General features: G+C 38.5%; 1 protein-coding gene across 3 annotated transcripts in view; it reads right to left on the bottom strand.

Annotated features, from left to right (window-relative positions):
* Window positions 1-22,647, bottom strand: part of MYOF (myoferlin) — a 109,118-nt gene that overhangs the window by 23,267 nt on the left and 63,204 nt on the right. For all 3 annotated transcript variants that reach the window (XM_073353867.2, XM_073353870.1, XM_073353871.1), the window contains exons 22-36: window positions 22,342-22,448; window positions 19,229-19,421; window positions 17,885-18,040; window positions 16,368-16,499; window positions 13,998-14,161; window positions 11,744-11,858; window positions 11,268-11,373; window positions 8,227-8,369; window positions 7,726-7,899; window positions 6,202-6,313; window positions 4,347-4,424; window positions 1,229-1,410; window positions 973-1,131; window positions 729-827; window positions 277-438 (exon numbers count right to left, since the gene is read on the bottom strand). In XM_073353867.2, coding sequence (XP_073209968.1) covers window positions 277-438; window positions 729-827; window positions 973-1,131; window positions 1,229-1,410; window positions 4,347-4,424; window positions 6,202-6,313; window positions 7,726-7,899; window positions 8,227-8,369; window positions 11,268-11,373; window positions 11,744-11,858; window positions 13,998-14,161; window positions 16,368-16,499; window positions 17,885-18,040; window positions 19,229-19,421; window positions 22,342-22,448 — 2,082 coding nt within the window. The remainder of the gene's footprint in view (window positions 1-276; window positions 439-728; window positions 828-972; window positions 1,132-1,228; window positions 1,411-4,346; window positions 4,425-6,201; window positions 6,314-7,725; window positions 7,900-8,226; window positions 8,370-11,267; window positions 11,374-11,743; window positions 11,859-13,997; window positions 14,162-16,367; window positions 16,500-17,884; window positions 18,041-19,228; window positions 19,422-22,341; window positions 22,449-22,647) is intronic.

Below are 22,647 nucleotides of genomic sequence, written 5' to 3'. Positions count from 1 at the left end.
GATATTACAGTGATGAGGGCCATATAAATACCTACACAGATCATCAACATAGTCCTATTGATTGGTAGCATTTGGGAATATATTATTTTGTCAGCATTTGTGTAGAAATGTTTAATTACCATTATGAAAACTTTCAGACTCAAAGATGAATGTCTTACATTCAGTCAAAGAAGAATTGCTTGTTCCTTCTATTGATTTTTCTACTAAAACGAAACCTAGAGTGTAGAACATTTAAATACTACTGAAGATCTTTGCACTGTAATTTTAACATCATACCACTTTCATGAAGAGAACAGAATATGGAAAATTTGGTGTCTTTTTGAGGTTTTTGATCACTACAGACTCCACCATTTCACCACCACACTCTACAATGAGACTTGGAGAAGTAACAGAAGCCATTTGGTAGTTTTTCATGTTTCGTAATCCCCAGGCAAGAATCTGTAAATAAAATCCAATATAGGCATTACTAAGGGAAACCAGTGTGCTAAAAATGATACTGAAATAATAACTGGAAGGGGAAAACAATGTCTTTCCAATTATAAAGTGTGGCTGACATATATTGCAAGGTGTTTTACCAAAAATGTTAATGACACTATACTGGAAAATAAGCCATCTGTATTTATTTCATTACCACATTATTTATGGAAGCAAATATATAAAGACATTTTCTACCCTACAAGATGAGATTCCTCTCATTATATTCAGTTAATTTGAGCAGCATACCCTACCTCAATAGCAGTGAGCTGAACAACAGGTCTAATTCCTTGAGGTACCATGTAAAGCTTTGGTGCTCTTTGTGATGGAAGAATTGGAAGGTTGGAGCCATCCTATGAATACAAGCACAGAAGCACAAGTTTATTTCCTTTTTCTTAAACAGAATGCACCGTATATAGTAAAACATTCACTACTGTAATCGTTTCAAAATGCCATACAGTTTGGAAGAATATATATATATATATATATTTAAATTACCTTGTCCCTCAGAATAAGCTCAGCATCGAAAAGGATGTCCCCACAAGCTTTGCCTCCATTCATTACAGGGTACCAGAGAAGCTTAGGTGTGATATCTACTTCTGGGTTTAGCTTTACCATAGGAGAGCAAACACTTCTTCCTAGAAACTCATCTTTGCCCTGGACAAATTGGCCAATCAGAAATCATAAACTTTAATTAATCTGCTATCTCCAAGTAAACAACTAAAGGGGAATCAAGATAAAAAAATTCACATACCACTTGGTCATTGTCAAAAAGTTCAATAACCACATTAGGTGGATTTTTTGCTACTGTCTGTGGGTCTCCATAGATTTCAATTTCATTAAATATAAGCGTTTGGTCCCATGTAGGATTCAGAGTTGAATGGATGATCTCAGTTGTTTTGCTTTGATGGAGGAATGAAACATGAGCATATGGATCTGAAAGACCATACAAAGATTTAGAAAATCTAATTTTTAAAAAACATGGCCAGATCCTCAGCTGGTGGAAATTGGTCAATGTACACCAGATGAAGGTCTGGCCTACATTATTTTCCTTCCCTCTTTGTCTCCTCCCAGTTCAACTCTCTATACCTCAGTCTATAACAAACACCTATGGGTGGTGATTGCAGGCAGCAAGTAACCCTATTACAAAGTATAACATCCCATTGTACTGATTAGAAAAATCTTATCCTGCTAGTATTAAAAGCAGTGCATGTAACTCTAAAATGTAATATTCATAGACACCACAGTGAAAGTGTGGTAGAATTACCTGGATACATAACTTCTCAGCCACTGTAATGAATATGTAACCCCTCTGGAGTGAAAGGGTTTTATCTATGAACTTCTGCATGTGAGCCGTGAAAACTAATCTGACCTGAACCTTCACCTGTTCCTCCATTGAACCTTTCTTGAGGCTTGGAAAGTTTACCATTTTTCCTTCACTTTCACATGCCTGTGTATTTCCTGTTCTAGCTTGAATCAGAAGTACAAGTGCCTTAACACCATCACATGAAAATAAAATAAATAATTTTGGCCTGATTATAAACAAGGAATCTCCAGAACTCTCTGGGGAGATTTCTAATCCAGTCTTAGGGACCAAAGATTGCTTAGCGGAGCTAACCCTGAGGGAAAAAGAAACAGGCACAATCCCATAGCCCTGGGTACTTGCCCACCATAGCTATTAAAAACTCATCTATGAATTCCCCATGATGACAGGTGTCCCTGTTTTTCCTTTAAAAAGTCCCTTCACTCTGTGTATGATGCATCACAGCATTAAAACCTATCCTTTCTGTCCTAAGCACTCAAGAGCCATCAAGTCAGTGGAGGTCCACACAGGTGAATCCAGTGGCAGAATCTAGGCTGTTACAAGATTGGTCGTATTTTTCATTATCAAGCATGCCTACATTTGAAACTACAACTTGGAGGTGACAGTCTCCATATTTTGTTACCAGTTTCCTGAGCCACCTGGTTGCCTCTTCAAAGCCTTTCATGAAACACAAATACATCATCAAACACAATGGAACGGTTAACACAGAACTGATGACGAACTTTTCAATTCTCAGTTTGGTTACCGCAGAGTTTGCTCTGTGCACATCTTGAACACCACAATAATCTGTGTAACGATTAAAATGTCCTATGAATCAGAAAATTAGCCTGAAAACTAAAATGAAGTTTTGATATACTAGCGTCTTACAATTACTGATATATATCCTCTATCTACGCTTTTCCTTGATGCCTCTGTTGATGTACAACTCCATGGACTCATAAATAATACAAAGAGATCTTTCTAGTTCTGACTAGTTGTTGAACAATAAATTCTACCAGGCTATTGCACAGATCAAGCTTTGGCCTCAAACATGCTTATTTATGGCAGCCCCCTTCCTCTTGTGAAACAGAACTAAATGATTAAAGTGTTCTAGGCCTACTATTAGGTAGACCTCTAAATCATTGGGATCTCTGAAGAAGGTATCTGATGATGGATATTAACATTTCCTGTACAAATTGCCGTTACCAAGCACCAGAGGCTATTTTAAAGGTTATCTTTAGGTCAGCTTCAACAGCCACTAGCTAAGTAACTAATCCAAGTTTTATGTATTTTTGTGTAAACCTTCAAACATTATTGCTGTTAAAGTACAAGTTTAGGTGTTTAGGTTTATATGTGTCTACATCTGAGATATCTGTCAATTAGGGGGGTGGTTGTAGTTTCTTTGTATTTCTTTTTAATTGCTGCATATTCAAGTAAGTCCAAAACAGTGACATATGCTATGTACATAGAATTTGAACTCAGACAACATATGAGAAAACAGCATCACTGCTACAATATACTTCATTCTATGTTTCTGTAACAAATTATGGAATGCACTAGATATGTTCAATTAATAATAAAGAGGAAGAGAGAAGATGGAAATGTGGAAAAACAAACAAAAAACCCCAGCCCCACATCCACAGTGTATTCATTCTAACCCTACCCTGTTAGAAGTTCAAAGTCATGTTTATACAGTATCCCATTCTGTCCACCCAGTGGAATTTTTCATTGCAACTAACAAACATTAAATACTTGAGTACCTGATTACCCATTAGTTTACTCTAGCTTACAAAGATAGACTGATACACATAGGTAGAAATATCTAAGGCTTTCCTTATGGATGGAGCTATGATAAAGTCATACAAATGAATACCAGGAGTAAAAGCGATTTGTCTGAACATCATGCTACCATGGATAAATTACTACAGTTTATAAATCTTTACAATAGATCATGTGGCACTATTGCCTCTTGAGGGGTAAAACATTTTTAGTTCCTGTACAATTAAGCACTAATGAATACCCTTGTACAAATAAACAAGACCCATGCTTAGCAGTAAGGTACATATAATCTGCAATTTCTGTACAAGTCAATATTAGCACTAACATAATATAAAACTTTAGATAAGGCAAGAACTTGTTGATACAACAAGCAGATATAGCTTGATTCACCTCTGCTACCATGTGGAGAGTGGGGCAGAGTTACACATTGCATAGTCTTGGGCCAAAAAGGAGAAGCTGGGGCCCAGGGGAAATTTGTCCATGAGGAAGTATAGCCAATGTTTGCACCACCACTCTCCCTACAGGTATCTGCTGGGGAGGGGAGCTGGCAGAGCTGTCCTGAGGGTACTGCTGAATCAGTGCATTTCCCGGCTGCACTAGCCACCCCTCCTTGTTGGTCAGTACTGTGCACTTTGGGGATGTGCTGGCCACCTCCAGATCCCACTCAGTAAAGCTGTAATTACTGCCATAGGGGCCTACAGCAGGTGAATCAAGCTATCCTATAGCTGAAATAAGCTATTCATTAATTGTAGGGAGCGGGTTTGTTGACTTTAATAGGATTTTTCCATACCTGAAAAGCTGTCTTTGTCTAAAGCAATAAGATTTCTTGCCTGATAGATGTAGCAGCGAAGGTGGTAACTATACACTCCTACACAAAATGAGAGTCCAAATGTAGTGGTTAGAATTAAACAAGTGTGATTCCTTTAATTAGGCTATTTTGCATTTATAAAACAGGCATTCAATAGCTTCTCAACCAAAGCACAAGCAATTTTAGCACCATATATTAACTTGATTTTTTGTGACCAGTGTACTGGTACTATCAGGCTAACGTATGGATGCTGCTTCTGCAGCCCAGCATAAAGTAGATGAAGATCCCTAGAATGGGATAAAATGGATGCCATTCAGTTTTTTCACTTCTGACTCTGCAGGAGACTTTAAAAAGTCCTAACAAATTACTCTATTCAAAAGGGTCTGATAATCAGATGTAACTTCTCATGCACCTGTCTGCAATTACATGAGATTAGAGGTCAGGACCAACAGTTCTTTCTTCAAGACTGAAGGTAGAAGTAGCACTGAAAACTGCAGGATTCACCCCCAAAGCAAGCTAGCCCTGAATGTATTTTTGAACATCATTTAATTCCTCTCTGTCTCCCCCAAATCCAAAATGTTGGTCTATACAGTTCACTGGCTTATTTTGGGCCAAAGCCTGATCCCACTGAATTCAATACAAGTGTTGCCATTGACTTGAAAGGGAGCCGGAGCTTATTTAAGCATATTAGACATTTTATTTAAAATAATAAAATTCCATAAAAAAGTTTCATTAGCTCAACATCTGACGATCAGAGGGTAAACAGAAAGAAAAGTCTGAACTGGAAACTTTTTTTTTTTTTGGCTTGGCTTTTTATTTTCAGAGTTAAATCCTATTTGAATCCTGAAAATCAGTTAAAGGGCTTGTAAACCAAAGCTCTGGTTCCTTCCTCTGACTGCCTTCACCCCCTCCCCCCCAAGTGTATGTTATGCTCAGGACAGGTAATTCTTCCTTTTCTACCATTGCTTGGTAACAGCAGAATTTAGCAAGGTGCTCCCAGGCTCATTTGACTATGGTTAAAAGGAGGGGAGAGGGGGCAACTCGGGGGTACTAGTAGACTGTAATTAGAGCATTTGTGGAAACAGAAAGAGATGAGCTGAGAGAGGACTGTTTGGATCTAGATCTGGATTATGTTTAGATTAGTGTTTGAGGCTGAAATACAGCTCAGTTTTCTATTCAGATTTGGCCAGGGCAAATCTGGTTGGCTGCTTTGATTGTGTAGCCAATGAAACATGCATTTGGCTCCAAAAGAGTACAGTAAATGGAGGGTCAATAGCACAACTGTCTATATTGCACTATTACTAATAGGGTCCTATCTATCAATCTACTTTAGGTATCTGTAAGGCACCTATCAACATGGGAACTAAGCATCCCTAAATTTTCATATAATTATGAGCTACCAGAGATTATTTGACCCATATTCTGTAATCCAGTTTATTGGTTTTAATCCTGTTCACTCAAATATTTTTATTAACTTTTCTGCTGATAGGATTTATATTTAGATCTTCAAATGATGGAAACAGACAAAGTTGAACATTGTTAGTCGTACTATGCATTGTTTGTCTTCCGGTAGCCACTCTAGGCCCCATCAGGGATTGACCATCATTGTGCTAGGAGACGTACAAGCATATAGTTAAAATACAGACACTGTCCCAAACAATTTACAATCTTGGTTAGTAACAAGATGCAACAAGTGGATGAGACAAGTACACTGGTGGGGAGTGGGGGAAGGAGGATGGGGTAATAATTTGGTTCACTACCTGGCTACTGATTATCAGTGATCGGTATGCATAATAACAGAAGTGAGTCATTAAGCAGGGATCTGGCAAAAACCTACTGTCAAAACTGCAGGAAACAATTGGAGTGTTGGCACCAAATACACGTGTGGCAGACTCCTTGTCTTTTTCTGAGCTCTTCCCCTCTCCATCATCGAGGCTCGTGTCTGCTCCCTAAAGTCATATACAAAACCAAGTTCACTGACATTTACATACACAGAAATAACATGATCTTCATGTAAATGGCTTCTTATGTACACACTGGGCTTCATTCGCTCCTGTTGGGGCAAGAAGAGATGCAAATTGTACCTCCCTGAACAAATGAAGCCTAGTGTACTGCGGAAGAAGTTCACACTTGGCTGCAGGCAAAGGTGTTTGCTCTGCCACTCTCCTTTGGGAAGTCAATTTTTTTAAGTTGTAGTCAGAGTGGTATAGGAATCAGTCTGGTGGTCATGTCCACTTCCTGGCCAATGCTGCCCGCTTTGTGGGATAAATTGGGCAGATGAGAAGGAGGGAAAGAGAGAACAATTGTATTGGGGGCCTGAGCTTGGGGCACCCCAAAACGTATAATGTCTGTGTAAATAAAGTGAAATGGGGGGAGCTGGGGCACCAGTGAACATGATGTACCAGAGCCCCCCATTTCTCTCGATGGGCCTGCCTGCAAGCACTCTACACTGGCCACCAACCTCCTCTAAAGAGCTACTGCGGGGGCGTTAGCCCCTCCGTTACACTGGTACAAGCTGGCAGCAACCGTGAGCTGTGTCTAGCCCAATATTTATGGAGTTAAAAGAAACAGACACTAAAAAGCGAATGTTCAAATGGGAGTCAGGACCCAGGGAGGTGGAAGAAAGAAAATAGATATTATGAACTAGACAGCTGTTATGTGCTGCCGGGGATGCAAAACGAGAAAAAGATGTAGAGCCACTGCCACAAATTGGATTTTCCCTCGTATGATGCCACCACCCTTTCCGTGCCCAATAGCCTAGTAAAACATATTCCTTTCTCACGCTATGTTCTTTATACTATTCCCTAGTTAATGCCTTAGCATATACAATGACTCCTTTAACAAACCTATGGAATAATTAAATTGTGATGATCTATTAGTGACCCTATAGATATCTTTCTATCTTCTTTCATACTGTGCTATCCCTTTAGTTGTTTGATTGCGTCTAGTTACAAATATCCAGCAGAGGCAATGCCTGTCCATACCCATTACTGACACATTTACTCTTTATGCATTTGATTTATACCCTTGAGCAGCTTTACTATAGCTGGACCATCTCCTTTGCTTTTCCAGGCAGGTGGGTCACCTAGTGGTTCAGTTTCTGCTGCGAAGTCTCATAACATGCTAACAGAGAAATAGTTCTAGGAGTCAAATAGTATACATATTATGCAGACAATATGATCATAATGGTCCCTTCTGGCCTTGAAGCCTATGAATGCCTCAGTCACACAGCAATTTAATGGTTATAAAGCATCTCATGCAGTAGCTTCCTGTAGTTAATAACATGTTAATGTTCCACCACTAATTTTAAAACTTATTTTTCTGTTAATTAAACAATTACTGCTGTGATTTTACTACTTACAAGAGCACCTTCAAGTTTAAAGATAGCTGCTGCACCGTGTATGTCAGAAGGAGCCATTTTTCTCCTCCAGCGTCTACGGCGGAAAGTATCAGAACTGCGTTGTTTCCAGTGAAACTTCCAGCCAATCAAAGATGCATATTCCCATCCTTCTTTATCTTCATGGGATGCCATTACCTAGGAGACATCAGAAGAAATACAAACCATCCACACTCTACTTACATACATGTCATAAAAAGTCTGCAATAGTTACAGCAAAAACAATCAACCCCTTTCAAAATAAAATAAGTGAAAGACAAAGACGCTATTCTACAGCAGAAAAGGGAACCTGACTGCATGTCAGATAAAGTTGTTTTAAAATATTTTTCTTTGGATAGAAAGAGAATGTTATTCTGCACTCAGACTTATCTGTGAGATTCATTTCAAACACATTTACCTCTAAAAACATGTATTGTGTGTAAGAAATAGAAACCCTTAACTACAGTTCTAATATGCTCCTTGTACCTTTACTCCTGTTGTTACTTGGCTTGGATCCTTTTTGCGTTTTCGCACCAGTCTTCGCCGTCTGTGTATATGATACATTTTCTCTGCAGCAACCCAGGACTTTGGTTTGTTGTCTGGAGGAATGGTAATTCCATATTCCCACCCTAAAACAGGATTTGTTAGTTATCCTTCAGATAAACAGTGTAAGTTATAAACAAAAGGAGTTTGGGTTCAGTGTTAAAGCAGTTCTGCAGATGGTAAAGTTTCATTGGAAATAAAATAAATACATAAGGGACTATTTTAGTATTGCCAACCCTAAACATTTAAAAGTCATGGGTCGGGTCACAAAAAAAATTTACTTATTGGGTTTTGAGACTTTAGGGCGCATTGGGGTCATATTTGCATGCTTTACAACCAGGAGGGCTAGAAACTTACTTTTTATTTTAAATGAAAGCTGGAATTCAAACATAATCACATGACCTCAGGTTTTAAGAAACACACCAATTATTGTGAGAAACATGACAAAAATCACAAGATTTGGCAACACTGCTTTTTATATTTCCACTGTACAAAATTGGAATTCAACAGCCAGAATCTGGGGTCCAGATTTTTATGTAGTCTAACTTTCTGCTGTGGAAGGTATTATGACTTAACTTGAGCACAGGTGGCAAAACTACATAAGAGGAGTAAGAAAACTTAGATTCCAGTGATGCCAAACAGCCAGTTGTTTCACTGGACTTTAAAAAAAAAAGAAAACAGCTATTCGAGAGTCTTCAGGTTCTTTAGAATTCATCCAAATTCATGATAGTACTGCAGACTTCTGGGCTTCAGATACTCTTCTCTTAAAACTGTCCCTTCTTCTTTCTCAAGTCCCTTGTTTCTTGAACTATTATAGAAATGTTCCATAGATTTCTTGTTTACTGGCAGGCTTTGAAGTCAAATATTTTCCCCAAACATCCCTATAGTATCCTAACAATCATCTCATTACATGGTTTACACCACACCCACACCCTCTTGAACTATTTGCTGCTGGATCAATGGGTCCATCTTATATTTGGATTAATTATGAGCAGGTGGCAATAAGAGCAGTTCTAGTAACAAATAAGTGTCTCTTTACTGTGCTTGCGAATTCTAAAGTTCATCAGACCAGTGGTCCATCTAATCTAATATTCTGTCTCGGACAATGGCCAGTACCCGGCCCGTCATAGAAAGGCACAGGAAACCCCATCATTGACAGCTTTATAACCAGCTCATGATGTAAGTTTCTTCCTAACCCTTTTCAGTCAGAGTTGGGTTATGCCCAGAAGATTGAGGTTTTATTTTCCTTTTACGTAACTGTGGATGTTCTCATTGCCTATATAAATATCTCATTATCTATATCAGACCTTTTTAAAATCCTACTAAGCTTTTGGCCTCAATGGTATCTTGTGACAATGAGTGCTTAACAACTTAAACAAGACACAAAAAAAGTACACCACCTTGGATTCTGCTTGATGAAATGTGCTTACAGACACAGCAGGCAACCTATGAAACTTCACATACTGTGCAAAATGGTGGTGCCTATGATCCAAGGGAGGCCAGGTTCTTTTGTTACTAGTACTTTGCCTAATGTCATGCAAATTTATGTCCTACTATGGGATGCTGCATAATTTAGTGATTTTTTTTAGACTGATAATAGTCTGGTCAGTAAAAGTAGGGTAAAAATGAGAATAGATATAGGTAGTGGGCATTTTTAATTGTGGATTCCTTTCGTAACTGGTACCAGTTTGCTGGGTACATGGTCCCTCAAGTGTAAATATTGTCATTAAGATGAAATAGATAATAATGAACTACTTGAAGCATGTGGCTTTGTCTACGCTAGATTCTTCATTAAAATTTCCCATATTGCTACCACCAATGCATCTTCACTGCTGGGAGCCCTAGACTAGATTGGCCATTGGCATTTTAATCACAGTGTCGTCTGACCCTCTTCAGAGAAATCCCGCAAAGGCCAGTATGGGGCTGATGTTGGTCCTGCAGTGTAGATCCCTAGACCCACTATGCACCCTCTGTTGGATCCAGGGGAATGGTAGCTGAGTCCTTTTTCTGCACAGGAAGAGGAGAAGTGTACATGGAGGGTCTCCTTAGTACGTCAGTCTTGAGGGTAGAACCATCACCCTGTTATTTCAGCCCATAGATTTTCCCAGGTGGAAATATTCAACCATTACTTTATATTTTAAAGCTGATGGTCGTTTTGCCTGAGTAGAGAATGCAGTATCATTCCTTTGGACTGCGATCTGGCATTTTGTCCCTTCAGCCTATTGCACTGCATTATCCAAAGGAGCACACAAATGAAGAATCACCGGTCTTCAGGCAAACCATCAGAACTTAAAAATAAATGCACATGTGATTCCAGGTGGAAAAGGAGAATATGACTGTTGTCCTACTGGCTTAAATAAGTATAACACACACTCAGTCTCTCATGTACCTGCAGCGTATTTAATTCAACACCAGCCTACATCATCATTAATTCAACACCACTGTCGTCATCATCATTATGGAAGTGTCCAGAGATCCCAATCAGGATGGGAACTCCATTGGGATAAGCACTGTACAAACATCCAGGAAGAGCTGTTTCATGCCCCCCAAAATTACAATCCAATATAAGACAATAAGTAGAGTGTAACAAACAACTGGAGTATGAGAGTAACAGTTTTATAACTGTGTGCTTACATGGCTATCCAAAACTTGATGGTCCTAAATCATAACATGTTTTTAAATTTATGAAACAACGGCTGGATTCTCCATAAGTTAAGGTTGCAGCCAAGTTTCTATTTAAAGCCACATTTTGCCGCCTCTTTAAGTTCTACATGCACAAAAACCAAGTAAGCCTTGAAATATAAAAATTTCCCAGAAATCACTAATGTTCTTCTACCTAGTTACTAACATGTTCTTGGTTACTTGTATTTCAAAATATTGTAGTGAGACATAACAACCTGTTGAAAGTTTTGGAATACATTCTTCTACCTGATTGACTGTGAAGAGTTTGTCCTAATAAGTATACTATAAACAGTTAATCTTACCTTTCTCGTCCACCGCTCGATTTATATCATATATCCAAGCATCATCTTCCCAGATCCATCCAGGGGGACAGGTAATCTCACCAGGTGGTGCAGTTTTTTCTCCATTCTTTCAGGTAGAAAAAACCAAAGGGTTATATACCTTAAAAGATGTAAAAAATGCACATGTAGCATAACCATATTGTAAGTCTGAATAGGAAGTTGGTTTGATGGGCTCAAATCAACCACTCTCAGCTGCAACTCAGGATGAAGCAAATGTTTTTGTAACAAATAGCTGGTGAAACATCACTGTATTCTTCTGTACTAACTTGTTTTAGGACACATATTTTGCTAATGTCAAAATAGAATATTAGACATTTCAAAAGCCCGTCATGCTGTGAAAAATTAGGAAAAGGGGGAGCAAAATAGCTCACAGCTAAGCAGAACTCTTGTAACCAGAATTTTAAAAAACGAAAAGTATTGGTTTGTAAGAATCTCACCACATCTGTGTAGGGCTCCTCAGCTGCTTTCCATTCTCCTCCAGGATAACGACTCTCATTTTGGTACACTTCATCTGTAAACTCACTATGACCTGCATCAGCTTCAGTCAGCAAACTGTGAAGTCAAAAGCAAATATATTAGCAAAGCAAATCATTAAACTACAATTACTGAATAGAACTACTGTAGGGTGTGTGCACATGTGCATGCATACAAAAAATTATCACCGTCCTCCAATGGACGGTTGAGTAAGTCTGAGTCTATGTGCCAAAAGCTCTATTGCTTTTAGCTAATGGACATTTTTCTTCAGCCATAGTGGCAGAGGCCTGTGCTTTTGGAGCACAAAGATTTGAGTTTTATTGCACTGTCACTGTGAAGTTCCAACTATCCATAGTGTGCAGTATAGACCACATAAAGACTTCTTTTCCTAGAATTTCCTGTGATTGCTATCTAGACCTGCTTTGAATGCTCTCAAAAAGTGTATATATGTAAATATATAAAATATTAATGCATATCATATATAAACACACATATTTCATATGTACACATGTATAAAATATAAACAATTCTCATATCAGAGTTTTCTTTCACATTTTCTTAAAATCTTTTGATCACTTATTCCGTGTAAATCACGGGCATTTTTCAAGCCTATTTTGTCCACTTACACTGCACAATAGTACAATAGTGCTGGATCACTGTTCTAGTTAAATGATTGACAGTCATAACATGAAAAAAAAATCAACATTTCTGTGAAGACTACCTACGAGCTACATATGACTGCACAGCAGCTAACTTAGGATAAGGAGGGGAAAGGCAATTAAATGGGCTGCCAGTTGATTCTTTTGTCACAGCTAGTTTATTTGTTCATTAAAATGTTGCTGAAATGCATCCAATATCAAACTTTTTCATCCACATTACAGTACTCAAAAGTTTCCCAATTTTTCAAAAAACGTTAGCTGTACTGTGAATTTGGACTAACTTTGACTTTTCTCCACCTCCTAGGTGTGACTGAGTTTAAAAAAAAAGTAAAATATTTTACTGATATATTTTTTGAAGTGTAAACATGATTATTAAAAGATGACTAATTATTTCAGATAAAATGAATTTCTCCAGTTTTAATTCCTTGTCAGATCTGATTTCAGAAAGAGCTGCAATCTGTTTTATAATGCCATCTACTGGTCAAATAAAGTTGTGTGGGTTATTTTCTGTCTAATGGAAGAGATCAGGCATAATTGTTTTTACTTCATGTTTTCACAAGAGGCTTTTCTCCTTTATCAGCTGAACTGTTCCCAAATGTATACTTATTGTTTCTCTGCATGTCATAGACCATCAACTGAAAAAATTAATCTTGAAAATCAGTCCATTCACATGAAGATTTAATTGCTAAATTTTAAGGACCCAACAGCAGGTCTCTTCCTGTTGTACAGTGGCAGTCCTCCTATGCTTGTTCACTGCCAGAACACAAGAAGAAAACACAGAGATGAAATTCTTGGCCCTACTGAAATCAATGGGAATTTTGGAGCCAGAATTTCACCACTAGTAGCTATTACAGTTTAATCCAGTCTCTCTCTGTGTATGTGAACATGCACTGTTATTGGGTTGCATCCTTTCAAAAAGCAAAATAAATAAATAAAAATTAAAAGCCTCATTGGATCATCTCCCCATCTAGATGGTGATTTGTACACTGCGTGGATATGATGTGAACTGGAGGTTTATAATGGACTCCACAGTAAGCTGAAATCTGAAGAAGCTTTTGTTAAACAGACAGTCACCTGATCTATCGTAGGTACTTATATGGCCACATTGCTGTAGCAATCTGAGCCCCTCACAGTCTGCAGTGTATCCTTAGTGTTCTCTTCTCAACACCTCAGTTGTACCTCCATGTTACAGATGGAGAACTGAGGCACCTGAGAGTTTAAGTGACTTGCCCATGGTCACACAGCAAGTCTATTGCAGAGCAGGGAATTCAAAAATTGCACCAAGGTCTTCAGTATCCCAGGCTAGTCCCTTAATCACTGGAAATCTTTCTGCATGTTCGCAGCAGAAGGCTCATCCTTCCTTCTAACAATGTAAATACGGATTGTACTGTTATTAAATAACTTTGGCCGATTGGCTAACTTACTCTCCTACTAAAAAATTCTGTTTAAAACCTGCCCAACCCCACTTAAACCCAAGAGATGAGTTTATTCTGCACATTCTGAAAATAACTAGGAAACATCGCAAACCCCTGGATTGTGTAGAAATCAGAAATCTGACCTTCTTTCAGGATCAACCATCCATTCTCCTTCCCATTCCCAGCCCTTTGGGGGCAAAAAGAACTCTCTTTTCAATTTAATTTTTCCTGTGACATCAGAAAACTTGTGGCGACCAACTAGTCCTGAGGTGCCCCACTTTCCAAACATAAGAGCTTGATTTTCATACTGTTTGAGAGAGAAGAATGAAAGAGCAGTTTAGGGTCCAAAGAAAAGCTCTTAGGAAAATATAAGTGTATATTTATGTAATCATTACAATTCAAACATTCTACTATATGTGGCCCATATCTGAAATCAAAGGACCAACCTATTAAATAGAAAATACTGTTTCATACTCCAAACAGAAACAAGTAGGGGTGCTGTCTCCTCTATATCTGCTGTCTCCGTCTCCTACCACATTTCCTCCTCATCCCTACTCTGCCACTGACAACTTCAGTGATCCCTTCATCTCTTCCTCCTACCCTCATCTCAGTGCCTCTTCAATGCTACCCTGTCTGCAGTGAATCCCCTCCCAACCTACACCCTCTCTTCATTCAAATCTACAAACCTATTGCTTCCAAGCTGCCTACAGGAGACAGCTTTAACTTTTTGGTAAATAAATTTCCATTATAATGAAAACATGTTGTACCATAAATTAATCACTACATGATCTCGTTAGTGTAAACTTTGTCCTTCTCCATGTCCCCTTCTTCTTTTTGTTGAGTCACATGTAAAATTGGATTATAAATTGATCAGGGCAGGCACGATAGGACTGATTCCGATCTTACACTAGTTTCACACTTCCATTGTTTTTAATGGAATTATTCTAGATATATACTGCTGTATGTTGAATCAAAATTTGATCCCAGATTGGTTTTGGGCTTTTTAACCCCTTCCTCCTGTAAAATTCCTAGAATATTTTTGGATTACTGTACCAATAGTAAAAAAACTTTGTCCCATAACCATTTGTACCTTATACTTAAGAAATCATGGATTTTGACATTCACTTTCTATTTTAAATTACTTTCACTACAGGTGCCTGAGTACTGCCAACTCAACTAACTATAGGGGTAATGGCTACACAGGCTGCTGTCATATGAGTAGCGGTTCAGCAACTATATAGATAGAATAATAGAATATCAGGGTTGGAAGGGACCTCAGGAGGTCATCTAGTCCAACCCCCTGCTCAAAGCAGGACCAATCCCCAACTTTTGCCCCAGATCCCTAAATGGCCCCAGATTCCTAAATTGAACTTGAAGGATTCATGCAGGGTTCATGCACTTGGCAACATTCAGGGCACACCCTGAGTGTTGTGTAGGAGCAGTGCACACACGGCTCCTCTCAAGGGCATGAACCTTGGAAACTCGCCCGGATGACATGAACCGTGGGAAGCCTCCCAGGACTGGGCTCAAGGCCTGAGAGCAAGGAATGCGGTAGATAGATATTGGTAAATAAGAATATTAAACAAAGCCAGTGTATTCCTTTTATCTGTTGGAGTATGTAATGCGCAGGAGGAGGGAGAGAATAAAAGAGAGGGTGGAAAGCTGACAAGCCAGACCAGCCTGCTTGCTTGCTTAAAGCCTTGTTCTGTCTTGTATTTGGACCGCAACATGAACTCACAACCCTGGGTTTAGCAGGCCACTGCTCAAACCACTGAGCTATCCCAGATGTTGATTTCCATTACTGCTTCGGCACACTGTAGCAATTACTAGGTAGTGCACATAAAGAGTGCCTGAATCTTATCATTAACAGAAGAATAAAATTGTTTCTTGGATTAGTCTAGATTCTTCTGATATTTTGGGCTCTTCGATTACAGCATACCAAGAAGGCTATTTTAAATATTATCCACCTAATTTTCACCATCCCACTACCCACGGTAACTCCTAACACTGCCATATTATGGTATTATCTCTTGTAATTGGAATTTGCTGGGTTTGCCTCAATTTTTCTGTAGTGTTTGTTTCAATGAATCTTTCTGCTCCTGTGGATTAACCATTACTAATCAATACAGCCTATGTTTGTCTATTCTCTGCTCAGATATGAACAAGCAATTAAAGTAAAAAGGTTCTTCATATAGCAACATGCTATGGGACAGATTTTAATCTTAATTATGCCAATATAAATCTAGAATCACTGTACTGAAGTCAGTGGAGTTACTCCAGATTTACATCTGTCTAACCAAGATCAGAATCTAGTTTTATGAGTTTGTCAGAGACATCATCTGGAAGAGATGTTGGGTCTGATTCTCCACTACCTTGAACCTAATCTAGTCATTTATATCTATGCAAAATGAGTGTAAAATGACACCAGTAATTCATGTCAGAATGTCAGTACATTCTAGAGTAAGTGACAAAGTTTCATGTAAGAGTAATATATTTAACATTAGCAAGCATACCATTTCTGCAGAAACACTGAATGTTCCTTCTGCAAAGCTATTAAACTTTTTTTCAGCTGCAGTCAACCCAAGCCAAATATTAACTCGCAACTGCACTGGAATTTTGGCACCTTTGTTCTTGTCCTGTGGGTACTGGAATATGTAAAAAGAATAGTTATCCTCTGTTATCATAGACAATAAATGTAGGTTCTGAATAAATGTACATAATAGCTTAGACATATAGAAAATAATACATGGGTTATCCAAATACTCCTGCACTGCAGTTTCCTGCTTCAGTGGTCACTTCAAAATGTCTTTATCAGCAAAACCCCTGGTGCTTGACAGATATCACCAGAAAACATCCTAAAAAGTAGATCCCCACCCTTGAATTACTGGCATGCAAGAGCTAAACATAGGAAGATTATTGCTTAACTCCTTTCCTGTGTTTCCTTTCCAAAGTCTCACACACCAATAAGTTTGCCTCTGCCCGGTACTGAGAACAATTATAACTTCATAGTTCAGCGTTGGTATTAGTATTTCTTTGTCACGAGCGGCTTGAAACGCAGAGTTCAGAAAGAATGTTTCTCTCAAATAGGAGGCAAGTGCTATACACAGTACAGTTTTAAAGTAAGAGATTGTCTACACTGGGAAATTTCCTGGCATAACTATACTGATATACCAGTATAACTATATCTCTCTGTGTGGATACTCTTATCCTGGAATAAGAGTGCCTTTTTCTGGTTTAACTGACTTTCAAAGAGACAAACTTAACCAGAAAAAGTCACTGTAATTCTGGAATTAGGCTGTGCACCAGAAAGTTATACAAGTATAACTATAGCAGTCTAATTATACTGGTATAGCTGTGTGGGGAAATTTTCTCATGTAGACGAGCCTTAGGTATTAGGTTCAGACTAACATCCAAAAGTTTGAATATTTATCAGCAGCTTCTCTGAATGATCCAAATCCACCCAGTAAGAGTCTCTAGCCATGACAGATCCATCCACATCCCTTCTAGCAGCACCAGCACCCACGCTGGCAGAATAACCAGATCATAGTTCCGAGCTCTTGGATGAGGTTCTGAGCCATGGACCAGAAGCTGATTCTGATTCTCTGTTACAATGGGCTTTCCCATCATACGCTGTGTGCTGTTTTGGCGAAAGCATCTGCAGTTTGGCTCTTTGTGGCTGACACCTCGCACCCTGAGTCTTATCACTCCACCACTTCAGAATTCTTACACCTCTCCTGTGCCGCTGTCAGACTGCGCCATACTGTATATCCTGCCAGCAGCTAGCTACTTAGGCTGCTGTCACCCACTCACGAGTTTTTCTACCTTGTTTTGTAGCAAGTTGCACTAGAAAGTCTCTCCTCTGCTATGGATCAGAGGGTACAATATGGCCCTAAGCATCTTAATGGAGGTACACATGGCTTTAACTTTTCATAAAATTAGCTAAGGGAAAACTTCTGATGGTAAAAATAGCACATTGTTTTTAAATTCAAGCTGTAGTGTTTGAAGTGGCACAATAAAATTATCTCAGTACCTTTAGAAAGATGGTCTGGGTCTTTCCACAGTATTTACCAGATGCTTCAGTACTTGTAGTAGAATACAAAACCTGGTGTGCGGGAATGCGGGCATAAGCTAGTCTCTTCTCTCCCCGGATCATCCAGATGATCACATCAGGTATACTGTTTTGTGGCTGTTTTTTTAAAAGAGAAAAAAAGAATCAAAACTATACTCTGCAATTAGCAAAATTTCAAACTAAACCAGTGTTTGGAGAGCAAAAGCAGAAATCAGATCTCTTTCAGGGATTTATTTAAGACAAAACAGAAATACAGATCCATGATCTAATATATGGGAGAAAAATTTCTTTTGCAAATAATTAAATGTCATACTGTTCTGAGATGATGATTAGAAAATAGCCAAACAAGTCTTATAAAAAGATTTGATAAAGAAGCTGGAGGTATTCTATGAACATTTTCAGTCACAAATGGTTTATAATGAATATGCTAGGCTAGATCCTTTGGCCCAGTATGTCCCTTTTGTGCTGCTCCACTATTGAGGAATTCTTGGTCTGCATGGAGCCTAAAGTCAGTGGGACTTAAGTACACATTTAAAGGCTTTCCTGAATAAGGATGGACTTATGCACATGCTTACGTGCTCTCCTAAATCAGGGCCTGAAAGATGAAATCATTGTAACAAGAAATTTAGCAGAAGCTAAGTAAACATCCTGCCAGCCCTGTGCTGCCCCTTATACACTTCTGTTGGCTGTGTGCTAATTGCGAGTCTCACACTGGTTATCATAGCTTTTTACCAGTGATTTTTTAAAATTAGCAATGGCAAAGAGAAGATGAATATCGCTATAGATGAGATGAAAACAAATTAAAAGACTAGCTCATGTGAAAACAGTCATTTATTATGTTCTAAAGTTACTCAAGGGATTAAAACAAATTAGAATAACTGGTCTAAGCCCAATTTAAATAGGTTTCTCTAGCTGCTGACCCACGGAAATTCTGGATGCACAGACCCTAAGGAAATTTGCAATTTCCAGACAGACTCATTAGGCAGACAGTGCTGCCCCTTTATCTAGATTAGAACCAAGTCTCTGGGTCTTATCCTGCTACCCTAACCCAAGAAAAATTCTCAGTGAAGTCAACTGCAATTAAAAACTTTACATTAAAATACATTTTAAACATATTCCTGGAAAGAAGTATTTTTCACTTTCTGAATTTGAAAATTACTGGGTGGAGAAGAATGGATGAAGGTTTCTTTTAAGTATTGTGCAATACATCAGCTTGAATCTGCGGTATATGCAGGCATTGTAGTTATTTTGTAGAAACTGTGTCTTTTTAAACCAACTGCATCATATGTATTTTGAAGTACTGACCTCTTCAGTCAATTGCATTAATTTATCCGACCAGTCTTCAATTTCTGCCAAAGTGGCCTTCACATCGGTAGTGTCATTTCTCATCCTTGTTGCTGCCTCTAGAATGTGTTTGAGAGACTTGAGGCGCAGTTTTTGTATCTGTGTGTCAAGGACTGTGACATTGGATTTGCCTTCTAAGAGGGGCAATGGCTTACTGAAAAGAGAAACAAAAACTTTTAATAATATAAATCTTCCCTCTTAGCACCTAATTTCATTAAACAAATGTTGGAGGAGCACAGGTGTTCATACTTAAAGAAAAAATTTAACTAAGCTCTATAATATTATGTATCATCACCAGTATTTCCCAGTGGCGACAAAAATAACAGAAATCCATCAGAATAATGCTGTAGGGTCCAGTCCCACAGACACTCCTATTGGGCCTAGTGCTTACTACAGAGTTTAAGCCCACTGACCGCAGGCCTCGGTTTATAATAAGCACTACTGTAAAACAGCCTTAGATAGATGTAATTTGTTTTGCTACACTTTTCAATTTTTCTACATATCAAATTAATGTAGAAGATTCATGTCTAGAAATGGATTTCAAAGGTGAAATCAACATTTTCAGACTCTTTTCATTGACTGAAAGCTGTGAGTGCTCAATAGTTCTGACAAATAAATCACTTATTTAAGTATCTAGCTATGAAGTTATCTAACTTTCAGGCACTCAAGTTTGAAAATTTGCACCAAAGTCCACTGCATAGAAATTGGTGAGACATCAGGGTGCACAGTTGCAATGAACATAACTAGGAAATTCTAGAGTACAGCAGCAGACCCCAGGGGAGAAAGTGATTGTAAAATGATTGTACTGATTTGTTAAAGCGATAGTTTTCCTGAGGTCTTCAAATGTATTCATTTTACAGAAGCTCCTTGCTACTCAGTTCATTAAGGTGCATTTAATATGGTAATAGAAGAAGCTCTTTTTCATAGCATTTTCCTGAGCTGTTGGTGAGATTGAAAAGACTTACTACTGAGTCTGAACCATGTAATCAGAAACCAGATGCACAAAAGCTCTGACCCTGCAGAGCCTTAATGCCAGCTGTATTGCATACTAGCATAAGTAGTCCCATTTCCTTGAATGTAAGTACTACACTTGGTAATGGGTGTTTGTGGGATTGGGCCTAAATATAATAGAACTCAGGCTACACCAGCTACCTCCTGAAAGCTGCTGCAGATTTCAGGTTTATAAAGGGCCTTAAAGCTTGTGGCAGATTTCTAGTCACTTAAAATATAACGTGACAAGGAAACTTCTTTTACAAATACAATATATGGAATTATGTTTCTTAATGCCATTCAAAAGTTTATTGTAAACTCTTTAGTGACTGTCACTTACTATATGTTTGTACAGCGCCTAGCACAACGGGGCACTAATTTATTTGACGCCCCCAGGTGTTACCACAATCACATTGTTTAATAATATGTTTAATAAAGCCATAGGAATTGTTTGAAAGAGAATGTGTGTGTGCACGAGTGAGATAGAGAGATTTTATATATATACAAAGCGGACGTACCCACACTTTTCATGTGGTTGTAATGACATGAGACTAGGGTTGGTCCTAGACAATGTGCTGTCCTAAATGAATTTCAGTATGCCAATCCCTTTCTGCCATCCATTCTGTCCTGCCCCTTATTAAACATTTTACTAAGTCATTTAAATTTCATTTAGGAATTAAAATTCCTACTAGTGATTTCTTACTAAAATGTACTATAACTCCATTGTGTTGGTTCTTCTCTTTCCCCTCCCTTCCTTATTTTTTCACTCCACTTCCTGTATATCTTGCTGAATCTCTTCCTCCCTCTTTTTGTTTTCTCTCCAATTTTTTTAGTGTAAAATTCTTCCCTCTTTTCCACTTTTTTTTCTTTTTCCTGTTTTTTATGTTGTTTTCTCATCAACTTTACCCATGATTTTTCAATCTCTCTCTCCTCCAGTTCAGTCTCTCTTCTCTCTCATACTGCCCATTAATATATCTCTGCTTTCTTCTCCAATCCCTTCCCCCAAGTTTAGAAATTATTCTTCTCCAAACATCACAGCTCGGACACTTATTGCTCTGTCTAAATACACACAACTTATTGATTCACTTTCATTCCCTCCCGGGAAAATCATCCCATCACAGAAACTTTTGAACACATTTTTTTGTGCCCTGGCCTTCGAGGAGAAACTGGGAGTTCTCCTCTCTCCCCTCCCCATGAGTGGGGCTGCTAGAGAAGATTCTTCTCCCTCCTGCCCAAGAAAGAGATCCTCTGTGGAAGACCTTTCTTCCTTCTCATGGTGGGAAGCGTTCGTGCCTTGAACAGCTGGGCCTCTGGACTGAGTGCATTGATCAGGGCTCAGGTGGCTTTGGCTGATGTAGCATCTGACCAGGTTGAACCGAGTTCCAACCATCTGTTCAGCATCAGCTCTGCTGGGCCACTTCTCAGTAAACACTGATTTGTTGTGATGGCACCCCTAAAACTCAGCCCTTTGGAGAGAAGACCAGGCTTGAATTTTCAAAGGAGTTTAACGGAGTTAGGCACCCAAATCCCATCATCTTTCAATGGGATTTAAACACCTAATTTCTTCAGGCACTTCTGAAAATCTCAGTCTCTGAAGTTATGTCAAAACATGGGTAGCTACACAGCTAACTGATGAATTCCAGCAACCAGGTAGTAGACAGTATTACTCTGAGATTTGCACTTTGTCCTAATGGTATGTACCAAAAAAAAAAAAAAAAATCCTTCAACTACATTTTTACAAACTGTCTGAGCCCATAAAGGAGATGCTGATATTCCATATCAACAAAACATCCCCAATAGACAACAGCTGAATGTATAACACCACAGAAGCCACATTACACTTTCAGAGTGTGAGTCTCTGAGTGTGTGTGAATGTGTGGAGGGGACAAAGGACACTACATAGCCACAATTTCAAGAATGGCCCTGCTCAACAGATTCTTTTTTTTTTAAAGTGCTGTTTCATTATTGTCAATTATTAATATAAAATAGAATGATAGGGCAAAAGAAATGGGTTCTAAGGTGATTTTCACATTGTGTTCTTATCTTCCTGGGCTTTGAATGATGAGTTATGCAATAACTTTTACCTTGTATCTTCTACAAGTTCATCTATCAGCTTCAGCCATATCTCTGCCAACTGGTTTTCAGAAACTTTACCCTGTATTCCTGATTTTAGGGCAGCTATGTTGGATTGCTGGAGGGTTTAAAGAAAAGGCACAGAATATATAAACTTACATTCTGTTATTAGTTTTAATGTGAGTTCCACTCCTACATTCAACAAAACAACATTTATTTTGCTAGAAAAACCCAAAGACCACCAAGACATGTTCAGACATTATACATATTTAATAGGCCTGATCCTGCATTCTTTGCAAAACTGCTGAAAAAGGAGT

Source organism: Lepidochelys kempii, chromosome 7 (assembly GCF_965140285.1).
Source record: "Lepidochelys kempii isolate rLepKem1 chromosome 7, rLepKem1.hap1, whole genome shotgun sequence".
NCBI lineage: Eukaryota > Metazoa > Chordata > Testudines > Cheloniidae > Lepidochelys > Lepidochelys kempii.
The sequence above is the reverse complement of the archived record's forward strand: the minus strand, read 5'-3'. Positions and strand labels throughout refer to the sequence as shown.